We start from the raw sequence: 12,476 nt of genomic DNA on the forward strand, positions 1-12,476 counted from the left end.
ATACTATGTAAATAATTGCCAAGAATGCAGAATTTCAAGTTTTACTTTTTGGAATTTTCTGAAATTTTTCCCAAAAAACTTTTTTGTTGTTGTTTTTTGTTTGTTTGTTTGTTTTCTAGGGCCACACCCGCAGCATGTGGAAGTTCCCAGGCTAGGGGTCAAATCAGAGCTACAGCTGCTGGCCTACACCACAGCCACAGCAACTCAGGATCCAAGCCGCCTTCGCAACCTACACCACAGCTCATGGCAACTCACTGAACAAGGCCAGGAATCGAACCTGCATCCTCATGGATACTAGTCGGGTTCGTTAACCACTGAGCCATGATAGGAACTCCTCCCCCAAACATTTTTGGTTTGAGATCGGGTAAATTCACAGATGCAGAACCCAGGAATATGGAGGGGCGACTGTCAGAGTTTGGTTGGGGTTTGAAACTGCACTATTCACTTTGTCTCCCTAGCCCCTACTATCTCTGCATCCAGAACATGGCCAGCACATAATCAGTGCTCAATAAATATGTATTGAATGAATTAATGAATGATAGAAATATCACCCCATTCACTTCATTTATCCACATAAACTTTATTAACAGATACATATGATTACAAACCAAGTGTTGTGTTTGAAAATAATCACAGCCGAAACCAGACACTCTCTGTGCTTGAATGACTAATAATTAGCAAAATCAAACTCTTTTACCTCAAATATCCTAAGTGTTTTTCACTTTATGATTTACTTTGCAGAAACTTTTCTTTCCAAACCAACTGATTTATGAAGTTAAGAGCATACTTAGAGAGACACAGTTGGGTTTTTTCCTACTTTAATCCTGTATTCATTTTCACTTTTAGAGGAATGAGGGTTATAAACACCAATTGTTTTATTTTCACTACTTGCAGCATCATTCTTTAAAATGTTTAACTTAGGAATGTTTTCCAGCACTTGCCTTGCCACTTAAAAGTTATAAAAAAAATTCCTTGATATTTCGCAGTTCTAATTTCTGAAAAGAAAATTGAAATATCACTCATTGTTGTCCATCAAATGAAACTGCTCCAGTTTCCACAGAGAAATCAAGCTTTCAGGAAACTGTCCTTTGCATCCCATCCACTTTCTCTGAGAACTCTGAATCTAGTCTCTTTCCACTAAAACACTGACAAAATAGGCTTTTAAACTACAGTTAATACAAGCAACTTCCTTTTCTTTCTAAACTTACTGCATCCATTATGCCCTGTTGTCAAAATGAGATAAACCAATAATTCTTTTCTTATTCCAATAAAAAGAACATGGAAATAGAATTTAGGAAGTCTGAAATTCCCTTTGCCTCAAGTTGCTTCAATTTCCTCATCAACTAAGTGAAAATAGTAATACATGCCCTATCTCTTGGGAGTCTCATGAGGTATACGTAAGATGAAAAAAAGGGCCTTAGGAAAGTCAAAATTGCTTTTATGAATACAAAGATCTTATTGTGTAAAATATCACAAACCTGATTTATTAGTGTGGATGCCTTTCAGACTTGATTTAGTAGGAATAGAAATAAGTATTATTTTATTAGCCACATTTATTTCACATCCTATTCAGAACTCAACTGAATGTTGATGACGGAAAAGAGAAACCAGTATCATTTTACAATAAGACAGTATTTGGATCCTCTTCTATATGTTTTGTCATGTTTTATTTTTTCCTTAGTTAATAGCAATTACAGATGTCAAAGAAACTCATATGTTTCCTCCAATAAGTTAATTTATTATTTCCTTCTCCTTCCTCAGCTCTGTCTTTCTTCCTAAAGGGTTTTTTGTTGTTTTATTTTTTTTTAATTTTGATTCTTGACTGCTGACCTGCTGAAAACATTCTTTTTGAGATTTATCCATTCATTCATCATATATGTATTGAACATGTTTTATTCCGACACTGAATAAAAATAGACACTGAACCTGCCCACACGTGGCTGACTGTCTATGGAGGGACAAACAAAGAACAGGCAGAAGACATACATACAGAATCCATTTGCAGTGAGCTTTGTAGGACATGAACAGATGCTGCAGAGTAAACTGGGCGTGTGAGGGGTATGTGTCTAGGTTGGTTGGTGAGGAGTTGAGGCAAAGCCACGTAAGCTCTGAAGAAAGAGAAGGTGCCGCCCTTAGAAGAGGGGAGAGGAGGTGAGGGAGGGGCAAGTGCTTCAGGAACAGAGGCCTGAGGCTTTAGCTCCATCTCTCAAAGAGACTCCATCTCTCCAAGAGCAGCTCTCTAATCCAGAACAGGGAGGTAGACCCCGGAGCCCCTTGAGCTCTTTGCCCCGATAGGACAGTTGAGGAAACCCCAGCATGTGCCCTCCACCTTGTGGCTCTTTCTGCTTTCTTGACTGTCTCACATGACGACGCTTCCTCCCTCTCATTTTATGTTCATGGGAACAGAGTTAGGAGGAGCTTGAAAATCTAGTCCCTAATTCTGAAAATTTCAGAAACAAGCAGCATTCTTGGCCACCCCCATATCCTCCTGGGCCAGCCCCTATCTGTGTATTTAGAACAGATTTGCCTTAGCAGTGTAGTCACCCCCATGAAATCTGGATGGAATACAATGCCTTTTAGAAAACCAGATTTTATCTCAAGACTTTCTCTCAGATCTTCCATGGCTTCCTGTCACCCACAAGTCATCCATCATCCTGTAACTTTTCGGTGACGGCGTTACAATGAAATAAATGTAGAGCTCAAAAAAAACGTGCCAGCCACAACGGCGTGGTGCTTCAGGAGGAAAACAAACTGACTGGCTTCGTGGCTTTTTCTAACTCAACATCATTAACCCTTTGACTTCCTCTGTCGAACCCTGACTTTCTGAAAACCGAAAGGGTCAGGGAACTCCTGCTAAATGATAGCCAGTGACATTAATAAATTCCAGAAAGAGAAAAAACTGAAATTCCAGATCTGCTAATGTATTGTTTTAGAATACAATTTTAGCACTGAATCAAGGGGAGAGATCCATATTTATATATTTATCTGTATTTCAAGGCATGTGGTCCTTATGTACTTTGCATTCAGAGTAAACCCACAGGTTTAGAAAGTGCATGGTTTGTCTTGGAAATTGTTGACATCTTAGCAGATGACATATTGATACAAATTCCTAGGGAGTGTAGTTCAGGCCATTAGTCATGGGTTTTCCTTGAGTGCTCCCATTCATAACAGCTCTCTGTGTGTTTGTATGTTTCCTATTCCCTTAACTTGTGGAATAATCTCTCATGGGTTTCATTTTAGGGAGACCCTGGATCATCTGCGGCTGGAATTAAGGTAACTAGAGCCTTGCAAGTACCCCAGGAGTTACAGGGTTGACTTTTATAAGACTCTTTATTCCCTTCCTTTTTACCAGCTTTGATGGTTCTATTCTCCTGCAATTGTCAGCTTCCAAACACAACAAGAAGTATCTGCTTGTGATCTTATACTTAATTAAACAAGAGATCTTGCCTTCTCTTTCTGATTAGTTTTTGTGGAAATGTGGAGTTCTATGCGAGCTTTAGGGATATTCACAGCAAAAAAAAAAAAAAAAAAGAAAAACAATTTTTTTTGCCAATGTCTAGTAAGAGGTAGAGTAACAGAATAAACTGAACGAAATGCATGTCATCAGGGAGGCTAAGCCATCTTTGTGAAAGCGTCCAGGGGCCTAAGGATTTTGGAAAATTCTTTTAAGATTTCCCTTTTCATCTTTGATTTTCTTTGGCCAGGGAGAACCCGGAGAATCTGGTCGTCCAGGGCAAAAGGTAATATCTCTATTCTTGTGTGTTCTTTGTACTATCTTATATTCACCATTTTATTATATCTATTATCCTGTATAATATGAGAACCATTATTGCAAAATGATGCAGTTTTCCTGCTTTGTATGCAGATGTTATTGTTTAGCATTTTAAAAGGGATGATGCTGACCATAGCAAAAGTGAAAACATACTCTGTAAATGTAAAAGGATGCTTAACGAACTGAAGTCTGCATGTACTGAGCTGTTTGAAGCTAACAAAGATCGGTTGGATTGGAATGCCAACAGCTTACCTTGCATGTTTAAAGATAGTCTGCATGTTTCTATCTTCTATGAAAAGAAATGAATATTTACTAAACTATTCAATAGGGAATGATGGGCAGTTCTTTTAAAATTATATTCCTTTCCTCTCATTTCAAATGCTTATGTACTGATAATTTTTATGTGAATAATACCTACCCACGCAATGAGTGTTATGTTTTATACAAAGAGATTTGTTCATGAACTAAATTTTAATTGGAGACAATAGCCAAACCACTTTAACCAATCTAGAGATATGTACAAAAAAAATTTTTTTATTGTTTGTGCTTCACTTCAGTGATAAATTAGAGGACAAGCAGTGAATATGTTTCAATTCACATTCTAATTCGAGTCTGAAGCAGGAAACAACTGTTAGTCATTTATTGTCTGAGCATCTGGATATCAATGCCCAGTGCAGTCAGATTTTAGATAACAGATGTAGCTAACAAGTAAATGTGAATTCCACATCAGGTTAAATCTCTTAAGATCCTGAGTCTGCCTTTGTCTAGCAGTAGCTGATGTTATAGGGAAAAAATATGAATAGAAACATAGAATATAACTCATTAGTATAAAGGGAAGGAATAAATCCCATTGTAGTAGTTTAGAACTTGAAACATAACACAGAAAAAATATTCCCCCATTCTTAAAGTAATGCTTTGTTTAAATGCTTAGGATTAAAGTAATTTTCAAGAAGATCTTTCACCTTCTTTTAACATTTCTCTAATTTAAAAATAGATTTTTCTCTTGAAATGAAGAGTCTAAGATTAATGACTCATCAGGCCCAGTTTTAGGTAGAGTTGAAGTTTTTCCAAAGAGCTCAGCAGAACTCTACAAATTTTGCTATTCAGCTCCTAAAGAAAATCCTAAAGAAAATCCTAAGATTGCCCATTGATTCCTTCTTTTTTAATGTAAGAAATTTGAAATTTGTGATATCACAGAGATGTATGATCTGCTTTGGTTTGAAAGAGCAACTCAGTTTCTCAGATGATCTAATTTTAAGTCCCTTAGTCATTAAAAATTAAAGGTTAAATTTAAACTGTTCTCTAAGTCTGTGATAAGCTGAAAGAAATGTCTATAAAACTATTATACCTCTTTTAAAAACAAAATGAATTTGCTATAATTTCATACATGTTCTATTGTTTTCAGAGTGGAATATCCAAATTGATTTTCAACTGATTAACAAAACATTGCCTTATCATAATTATTTAAAAATACACTTTAGAGTCATTTCTGTAAGTTTATAGGTTTATATATGGAAACATTGGCTTTTCTTTGTGTTTCATTATAAACCTGTTTTAAACTATATTGAAAGAAGAGGTGGCTTCTATCTGAATGAGTATATATGCCTGAATGAATATTACAACCCACCTGAATGAAAATGTGCCCTAAAATGAACAGTATCTTTTCCATTAATAATTAGGCCAGATTCTACCCTTTGACGCAATCTCACATTCCCACAATATTTATGACTTCCTTTGTCTTCTATCTGGATTTGGCAGTACTCACCCCCGCATTGATTTAAAAGTAGAGTGTTTCCATGCTTGCTACTTAGACTGGAAGATGACAAACAGAAATGAATACAGAATCCATTCAAGGGATCTTCCATGACATTTTTCTCAGCATTGCAGAACTGTGTTGTGAGTTCATTGTGCTTAAGCTCTTGTGTTAGAGGTATTCCCAGAAAAGTAGAGGATATTCTGACAGAACAAAAAGTACATTGATTAACTCTCCACTGTCTGGTATTTTGCAGCATGAAAGTTTGTTATTTAGAGTAATAATCATAATATAGGTATGATTTCAGTATTTTTTTTTCTTTTATAGACTCAACAGGAGAGTGTGTGATTGATTACATGGGTTAGGGTATATGTTTATAAACTGAATGTGTAGATTTATAAAATAGGTGTTGTGTTTCATCATATAATTTTTTCCTTTCTAACTTTTCCACATCTTTTTTAATTATATTTTTTAGTTTTAAAAGGATAAAAATACTTGTTCCCTCATTGGGAGGGACCCCAGTGTTGAACTATGTCTAGAAATATAGGGCACTGTCACTGGGACTGGGGTGAAAGGAGAAAACTAACTGAACAGTGGACAAGGGTCCCCAAGAATGAAGAGTAAAGAATGAAAGGGAAGGAAAAAAGAAAATCAAAGTATAACGTGTCAGTGTAAAGTTTAATCTACTTTCATAGATTCTTGGACTGGAATAACAAACCAGTTCGTAATTATGACCCAGATCCAACGTTGGGCTGTGCAGGCCCAAGAACACAGCTCACAGAGGCTCCTGACTGAGCCAAGAAATAGGCAAGAATGGAGAAACTGTAAGACTGTCTCTTAATTTGAAGATAAGCCTTCATGGTATAAAAACAGAATTCATTTAGGAAGAAATATCTTCTTAAAAATGTTGAGCTAGTTCACAAAAAGTAACATTAACTATTTTATAATCTTTCATTATGTCAACTGTTAAGTAAACATTTGAAAAGGTCAAATTTATAAAAGTCCAAGACTATAAAATATGAATTCTTGAAATATTTGTTCATTAAAAAGTACACATGTAATCTATATACATACATACATGTGCATATGATGTAGGGAACAGCTAAATGCTCAAACTCTCTGTAAATATTCAATCTACATTATAAAATATTCCATGATGTCTTATCTTATCTTATTATTCCATGATGTCTTAAAATACTCCATGATGTATTATCTTTCTTGTAGTGAGAAAAATATGATTGCGTGTCTGTGTGTGCATGTACATATAAATATCTTTAATCATCTATCCTTTTAATTTGGCGGGAGGGAAGCATATAGTGAGAACTCCTTTGAGGAAACCAAGTTACAAATCATATATTTTCAGACATGTTTTAAATAGGATATCTTGAGTTTAGGGAGGTTTTTCCTAAGACACTACAAAATTAGATTTGTCACCAATATGTTTACTTTGATTGGTTGTACATTCTACTGCAACTTGTGTTTTCAAGGGCCTTCTACTTTTTTCTTAGTAAAAGAATTTTCAGTGAAATGTGGATAATCCCTTTTTACTAGATCTTCTTAAATTTGTTGTTTGAAGGGAAAATGGGAAAGAAAAAGAAAATCAAATGTATAATGTTTCTGCATAAATTTTAATCCACTTGGACAGGTATTTGTTGAATGGAATATCAAACTCTTAATAATCATCCTTTCTTCTCTGGCTTAATTTCATCTTAGTCTTTCTGTTCACATTGCAAACTTTCATTTATCTAGTTTCCAGTAGAATAGCTTTTCTTTTGCATTCCTGAAGCACCTTTAGCCTAAACCATCAGGAAAGTCATTGTCCTTTCTACGTTTAATCTGTAGCTTAATATTAAGAGTGTCTGAGGTCATTTTGTGATAATACAAGAGCAAATTATAGCTCTCCGTGATTTGAAAGTAATAATATTAAAGATGAAGTGTCTGGCTATTCTTAGTAGATTTTCCTTGGAATAAGGATGGTTTGAACATTTAGATTCAAAGAAGTGCCTTCCTCCACCACTTTTCTCATTAATTTGATGCTTCTGTCTCTGGTGTAGTTGTTATCACACTGACTCACCGTCATGAAACGGTATGACCCTTTTATCTTCAAATGTTATTTCCAAATATTAGTCACCTCAATCCAACACAGGATGGACTCTCATTTTCTCCAGAAATTTCTTTATGCTTCTTTAGTGAAATTCAGGAGATTTTCTAAGCACTTTAACTTCCCGTCACTATACTTTGTGCTTAAAATAATGTAGACAGTTCTGTGAAAATGAGAAGATTTAGCTTGACTCCAGTGTGCTCACCCAAAATGTACCACTTAATCTCAAACTTGTATTCAGAAACAGCTGCATTGTACCAATAGCCTTAAGTTGCTAAGCAGGGTTACCCAGACTCAACAATTGTCAGATATATGGGCTGAAGTTAAGTATAATCTTAACTATGCATTTATCTTCTCATGATTCAGGAATGGAAAGGAAATCTTATTATACTTTTAAGTGAGCACGATTTTTAATGTATATTGTTTTGATGTGACCACCTGTCCATACAGCCAACTCTTGATTATCTGAAGTAAGAGAGCCCTGAAACAGGATGCATTATTCAAATGCACAATTAATCCTCATTTCAGCTAATAGCTTCAGCCTCCTCAGCAAGTCATTTACCAGGGAGTAATAAAACATAGGAGTTTCTTTTCCTTTTACTCCTCTTTCTCACCTTCTGATAGAGATGGCAATAAACTGTGAAGGGCAGGAAAAGGAAAATCCTGAAAAGTCTGGAAAATAGTCAACCAATCCCTGAATCAAGAGTTGACTGAACTGTATAATTTCACCAAATGTCTTGAAACTAGACAGTATGTATATTAGACATATATATTCATATAGCAGAAATTCAGCTGGGAGCATTTGTGGTGTTTTTCTCAGATACTGTGCCTGAGTGAATATTGTTCTATAATGCTATGTGATTTTCCTATGTAGGGTGAACCAGGGCTTCCTGGGCTTCCTGGACTTCCGGGGATAAAGGTAAATACTGCACTGACAGTCTTGGCTTCATAGAACTGTAATGGTGAGAGTCATAAAAATGAAAAAATGAGAACCAAAAATGTACTGCTGTTCTTTAAATACTCACCAGCCATCTCAACCAATTAAATCTTTAATTAAAAATGAAGCACAGGTAACAAAAATAGACCCACAGACATAGAAAACAATGTATGGTGGCCAAAGGGGAAAGCAGGGTGTTTGGGGAAGGGGGGGGTGTGTGTGAATAAATTAGGAGTTGGGATTAACATATACACAGTACTAAATATAAAATAAATAAACAGCGGTGTCCTACTATATAGCACAGGGAACTATATTCAGTATCTTGTAATAACCTATAATGGAGAAGAATCTGAAAAAGGATATCTATATTCATAAATATATATGCATATATATAATTGAATCACATTACCGTATACCTGAAACTAACACAACATTGTAAATCAACTATAGTTCAATTTTTAAAAATGAACAGGTATTTCTAAAGTTTGCCATGGCTATCTGGATTGTCCATTCCCCTATTTAACCTACTATGTCACTTAAATAAGTGTACAAGTCCTTTCATTTGATCATAGGAACTATTTAAAGCCTAGAATGTCTCCCTTCAGTTAAATTTTACTCTTAAGATCCTATCTGATTTAAAAAAAAAAAAGATCCTATCTGATTTTGACCAGAATTAGAGTCTTAACATCCCCATAAATCTAACATTCAGGCAGCTGCTTTTGTGATTCATCCATTATAATAATCCCTCTAAAGTGTTTTGTGCTTCCACTTCCTGTCAGTAATTCTCACTGCAAAGTACAAATCACATTACTAAACTGTATTGACCCACGACTATTCCTACAAAATTTGTATGTATCTTAAAGTAATTGCTTAACGTTTAGTTTGAAAACATTTTTTACATGTTTTTAAATCATCTAAAAATGTTAAACATTTTATTAATTCTAAAACTTTTCACATGGCAACTGACAAAGCTTAAAAATTCTACTGCCTTAGCTGTAGTTACTCCCTAGAAATCATCTTATTTTAAAGTTCTTTCTTAAATTCTATAACTGTTTGATAACATAAAGCAAGTAGATTTTTCTTTACATTGTACTCATCTTACAGAATTTTGAATTAATCTCTAGAGTGCTTTTAGACCATTCTAAAATGAATATTTCTAGTTTCAGTAAGAGAGTTGTATATACTGCTTTAGGAAGGTTGTGTTTGAAAAGTGTTGTGTGAAATATATGATTTTAGAATCAACTATTTAATCATTGAGTTCCCAGACATCATATGGTATCATATATAGTGTTTTATGAGTATATTTGTTATAATTGACAGACATAAAAGCTATGCATTCTAGGTTTGCACTCAGAAATTTTGGTTCTGCCTTTTGTTGTTTCTAGATTAGTATCATAGATGTTTGGATAGGTCCTTTTAATATATTTTTAGTCTTTGGCTTCTTCATTGAAAAAGTCTTCTTTATGACAGCAGTTTACTAAAGAGTCAAAGATTTCCTTATCATTTGCTATTTAGCAAAAATAATTTAATGAATTAATATGTGATTTTGTATTGTAGAGGTGAGGTGATTTATGGCAGTTCCTTCATTGTCCCACATACTAAAAAAAAAAAAAAAAAAACTTTTTACAAATAATTAGAAAATCGTAGAGTTTAAAACAAATTTAAGAAAATTATATTCAGCACTAATTTAAAAGAACCTGGTAGCGTTATAAATAAGGGGGAGAGGCATTTAAAATGAGGGGCATTTTGGAAGGACTGGAGCAGCTTTTCCTACAGTGCTTGCTTCATGTGGCAGGAATCTCAGTGCTGCATGAAAATTCAGGTGTCCTTTCTTCTGAGCATGCGGTTTCTTGGTGAGAGAGAGTATGTAAAGGTGAATGTATTGGTTTTTTTTCTGCTCCAAAGCAAGCAAGACAGTTGCGGCTCCTATTTGTTCTCATTGCTTTTGATTGATGGCCTCCACCATGAACAACATCCCACGGCATTTCCCTAATCATCTGTGGATTAGTCTGAAGGTTTTGAACTTTTTCACATCGGGAAAGATCTTGGTGATTTACCACCTCCAGTAAATGTTTTTATTCCTAGGGTCATAGGAAATTGCCAGACAAATTTTGTCCAGATCTTATAGCTAATATTTTCCTTTGTTTTCTAACTTGATTAGTGACTGTGGTAGCAAGAAGCTATCAATTGACAAAAACCTTTTTATCATTCACTAGAGATATTTTTCTGTGTAATTATCAAGTACAGCTGGATAACTATCCAGTATTTGATTTAAACCACAAATGCTATTTTTGGATTAATAAGCTGTGTCTTCTCTCTCTAGTTCAGGATGCAGGTGATAGGCTTGCTTTATAATGTAGTAGGTGTTCAGGTATAAATGAGTAATTTTTTGAAAGAGTTTAAGACATAGCCTACTCATTAGTCATTACCAGATGATTTAAAATGTAGAGTTAAAAGTTTATAAATTTACAGTATGGCTTTATTAACTTGGCATAGTCTTTATTCCTTTAATATATCTTGTTTCTATGAGGTAGCTAACCACAGGACAGTTACCCTTGATTTTTTAGCATGGGTGAGCAATAATATTTAAAAGATGAAACCTCCATATATGGATTTAGAATGTTTGGTAGCAAGAGCATTAGTCACAACCTTCCTAGACCTGTGTGTTTGTTTATGCTTTGGAAATACTTCCTGTTGCTCTTCATCTCCTTCTTATCTGTTGGTACCACAGAGAGCATGCAGATGCCATCCATTATTTCCAAGACATGAGGAAACCAGCCATGACATACCAGGGAAGCTTTGATTTGCCACCTGTTGCTCTCGGGGAATGGCTGGAAACTTAATGAGCTTCCACATGCCTTCCACTCAGCTCTCAGGAAATGAGCGAAGTGCCTAAACACAGACAGTAGACTCATCTATCTGTCACTTCAGGGTCCCACTCTAGAAAAGTGCTAATACCTTAGGCATACATAAAAGTCAGTAAGAACAGGCATCACTTAATTTCAAGCGACTCTTCCTGCACAAGTATTGGAAAGTGCTCTCAGCATGTGGAAGACATTTGAAATTCCTATTTCATGCATTCATGGTTCATATAGTGTTAAGATGTTCAACTGAGAAAATTAAATTATGCGCAATGTACCATGCATACATCGGTCTTCTGGAATAAGATTTGAGCTCAGAAAATTATTTTTATAAACAAGCCTTTAAATACATTTTTCACGGGTAAAATTTATTGTGACTAGCTTTTTACTCACATAAAAGAGTAAGATTCAAAGTCCCTGTTTTCAATATTTCTTACCACACATTCTAAAAAATTACTTACTCCTATTATGGTTACATTGCCCTGGTAATTAGGTCATATAGAGCAGTGGTTAAGAGCCTTGACTTTAGAGCCAGACCACCAGCGTGTAGAGCTTGGTTCTACCCCTCACCAGTTCACAAAGCTATAGCATGATATTGGGCAAGTTACATAATCTCTCTGCTCAGTTTTCTTAGAATGTTGGAATTATTTTTGTACATAACTTAGAGAATTGTTGTGAGGATTAAATGAACTACTATATGTGCAGCTCTTAAAATATTGCCAAGCGTATAGAAAATGCTACATAAAATTTCAGCTATTCTTATTTCTTTCTCTTAGAGCAACTTAGAATATTGGAAACATTGTTTACACACCTGTTCTATAGACTCTTTCCTCATTCAAGTAATTTCAACCTAGAGATCATAAAGCCATTTGTACTCTATAGGTTCATAGAGATAAATTCTGAAAACCTCTTTGCAATGATGGTTGAGTGTTACCTTTAAAGCAACAAGATAACCTACTTTCTCTTGAAACATGACATCATACTATTCTCCTTTTCCTATAACCCAATATATTCTAGGAATAAAGGATGAGGGAACACAATGTTTTGGGCAT

At 35.0% G+C, this 12,476-nt stretch overlaps 1 protein-coding gene across 50 annotated transcripts in view; it reads left to right on the top strand.

Annotated features, from left to right (window-relative positions):
• COL25A1 (collagen type XXV alpha 1 chain) overlaps positions 1-12,476 on the top strand; it is a 456,561-nt gene that overhangs the window by 370,059 nt on the left and 74,026 nt on the right. For 37 of the 50 annotated variants that reach the window (XR_014813228.1, XR_014813221.1, XR_014813220.1 and 34 more), the window contains 3 exons: positions 3,241-3,273; positions 3,705-3,740; positions 8,501-8,545. Coding sequence is in view for 32 of the 50 variants with exons in the window: in XM_084973255.1 (XP_084829381.1) it covers positions 3,241-3,273; positions 3,705-3,740; positions 8,501-8,545 (114 nt within the window). In the remaining 18 variants the exon portion in view is untranslated. The remainder of the gene's footprint in view (positions 1-3,240; positions 3,274-3,704; positions 3,741-8,500; positions 8,546-12,476) is intronic. The other 13 variants (XR_014813225.1, XR_014813215.1, XR_014813219.1 and 10 more) reach the window with 1 other exon arrangement.

This window comes from Sus scrofa, chromosome 8 (assembly GCF_054392235.1).
Source record: "Sus scrofa isolate SSC_HxYL_T2T_F1_AM1 chromosome 8, Sscrofa_HxYL_maternal_Yorkshire_Landrace_v2.0, whole genome shotgun sequence".
NCBI classification, from domain to species: Eukaryota; Metazoa; Chordata; class Mammalia; order Artiodactyla; family Suidae; genus Sus; species Sus scrofa.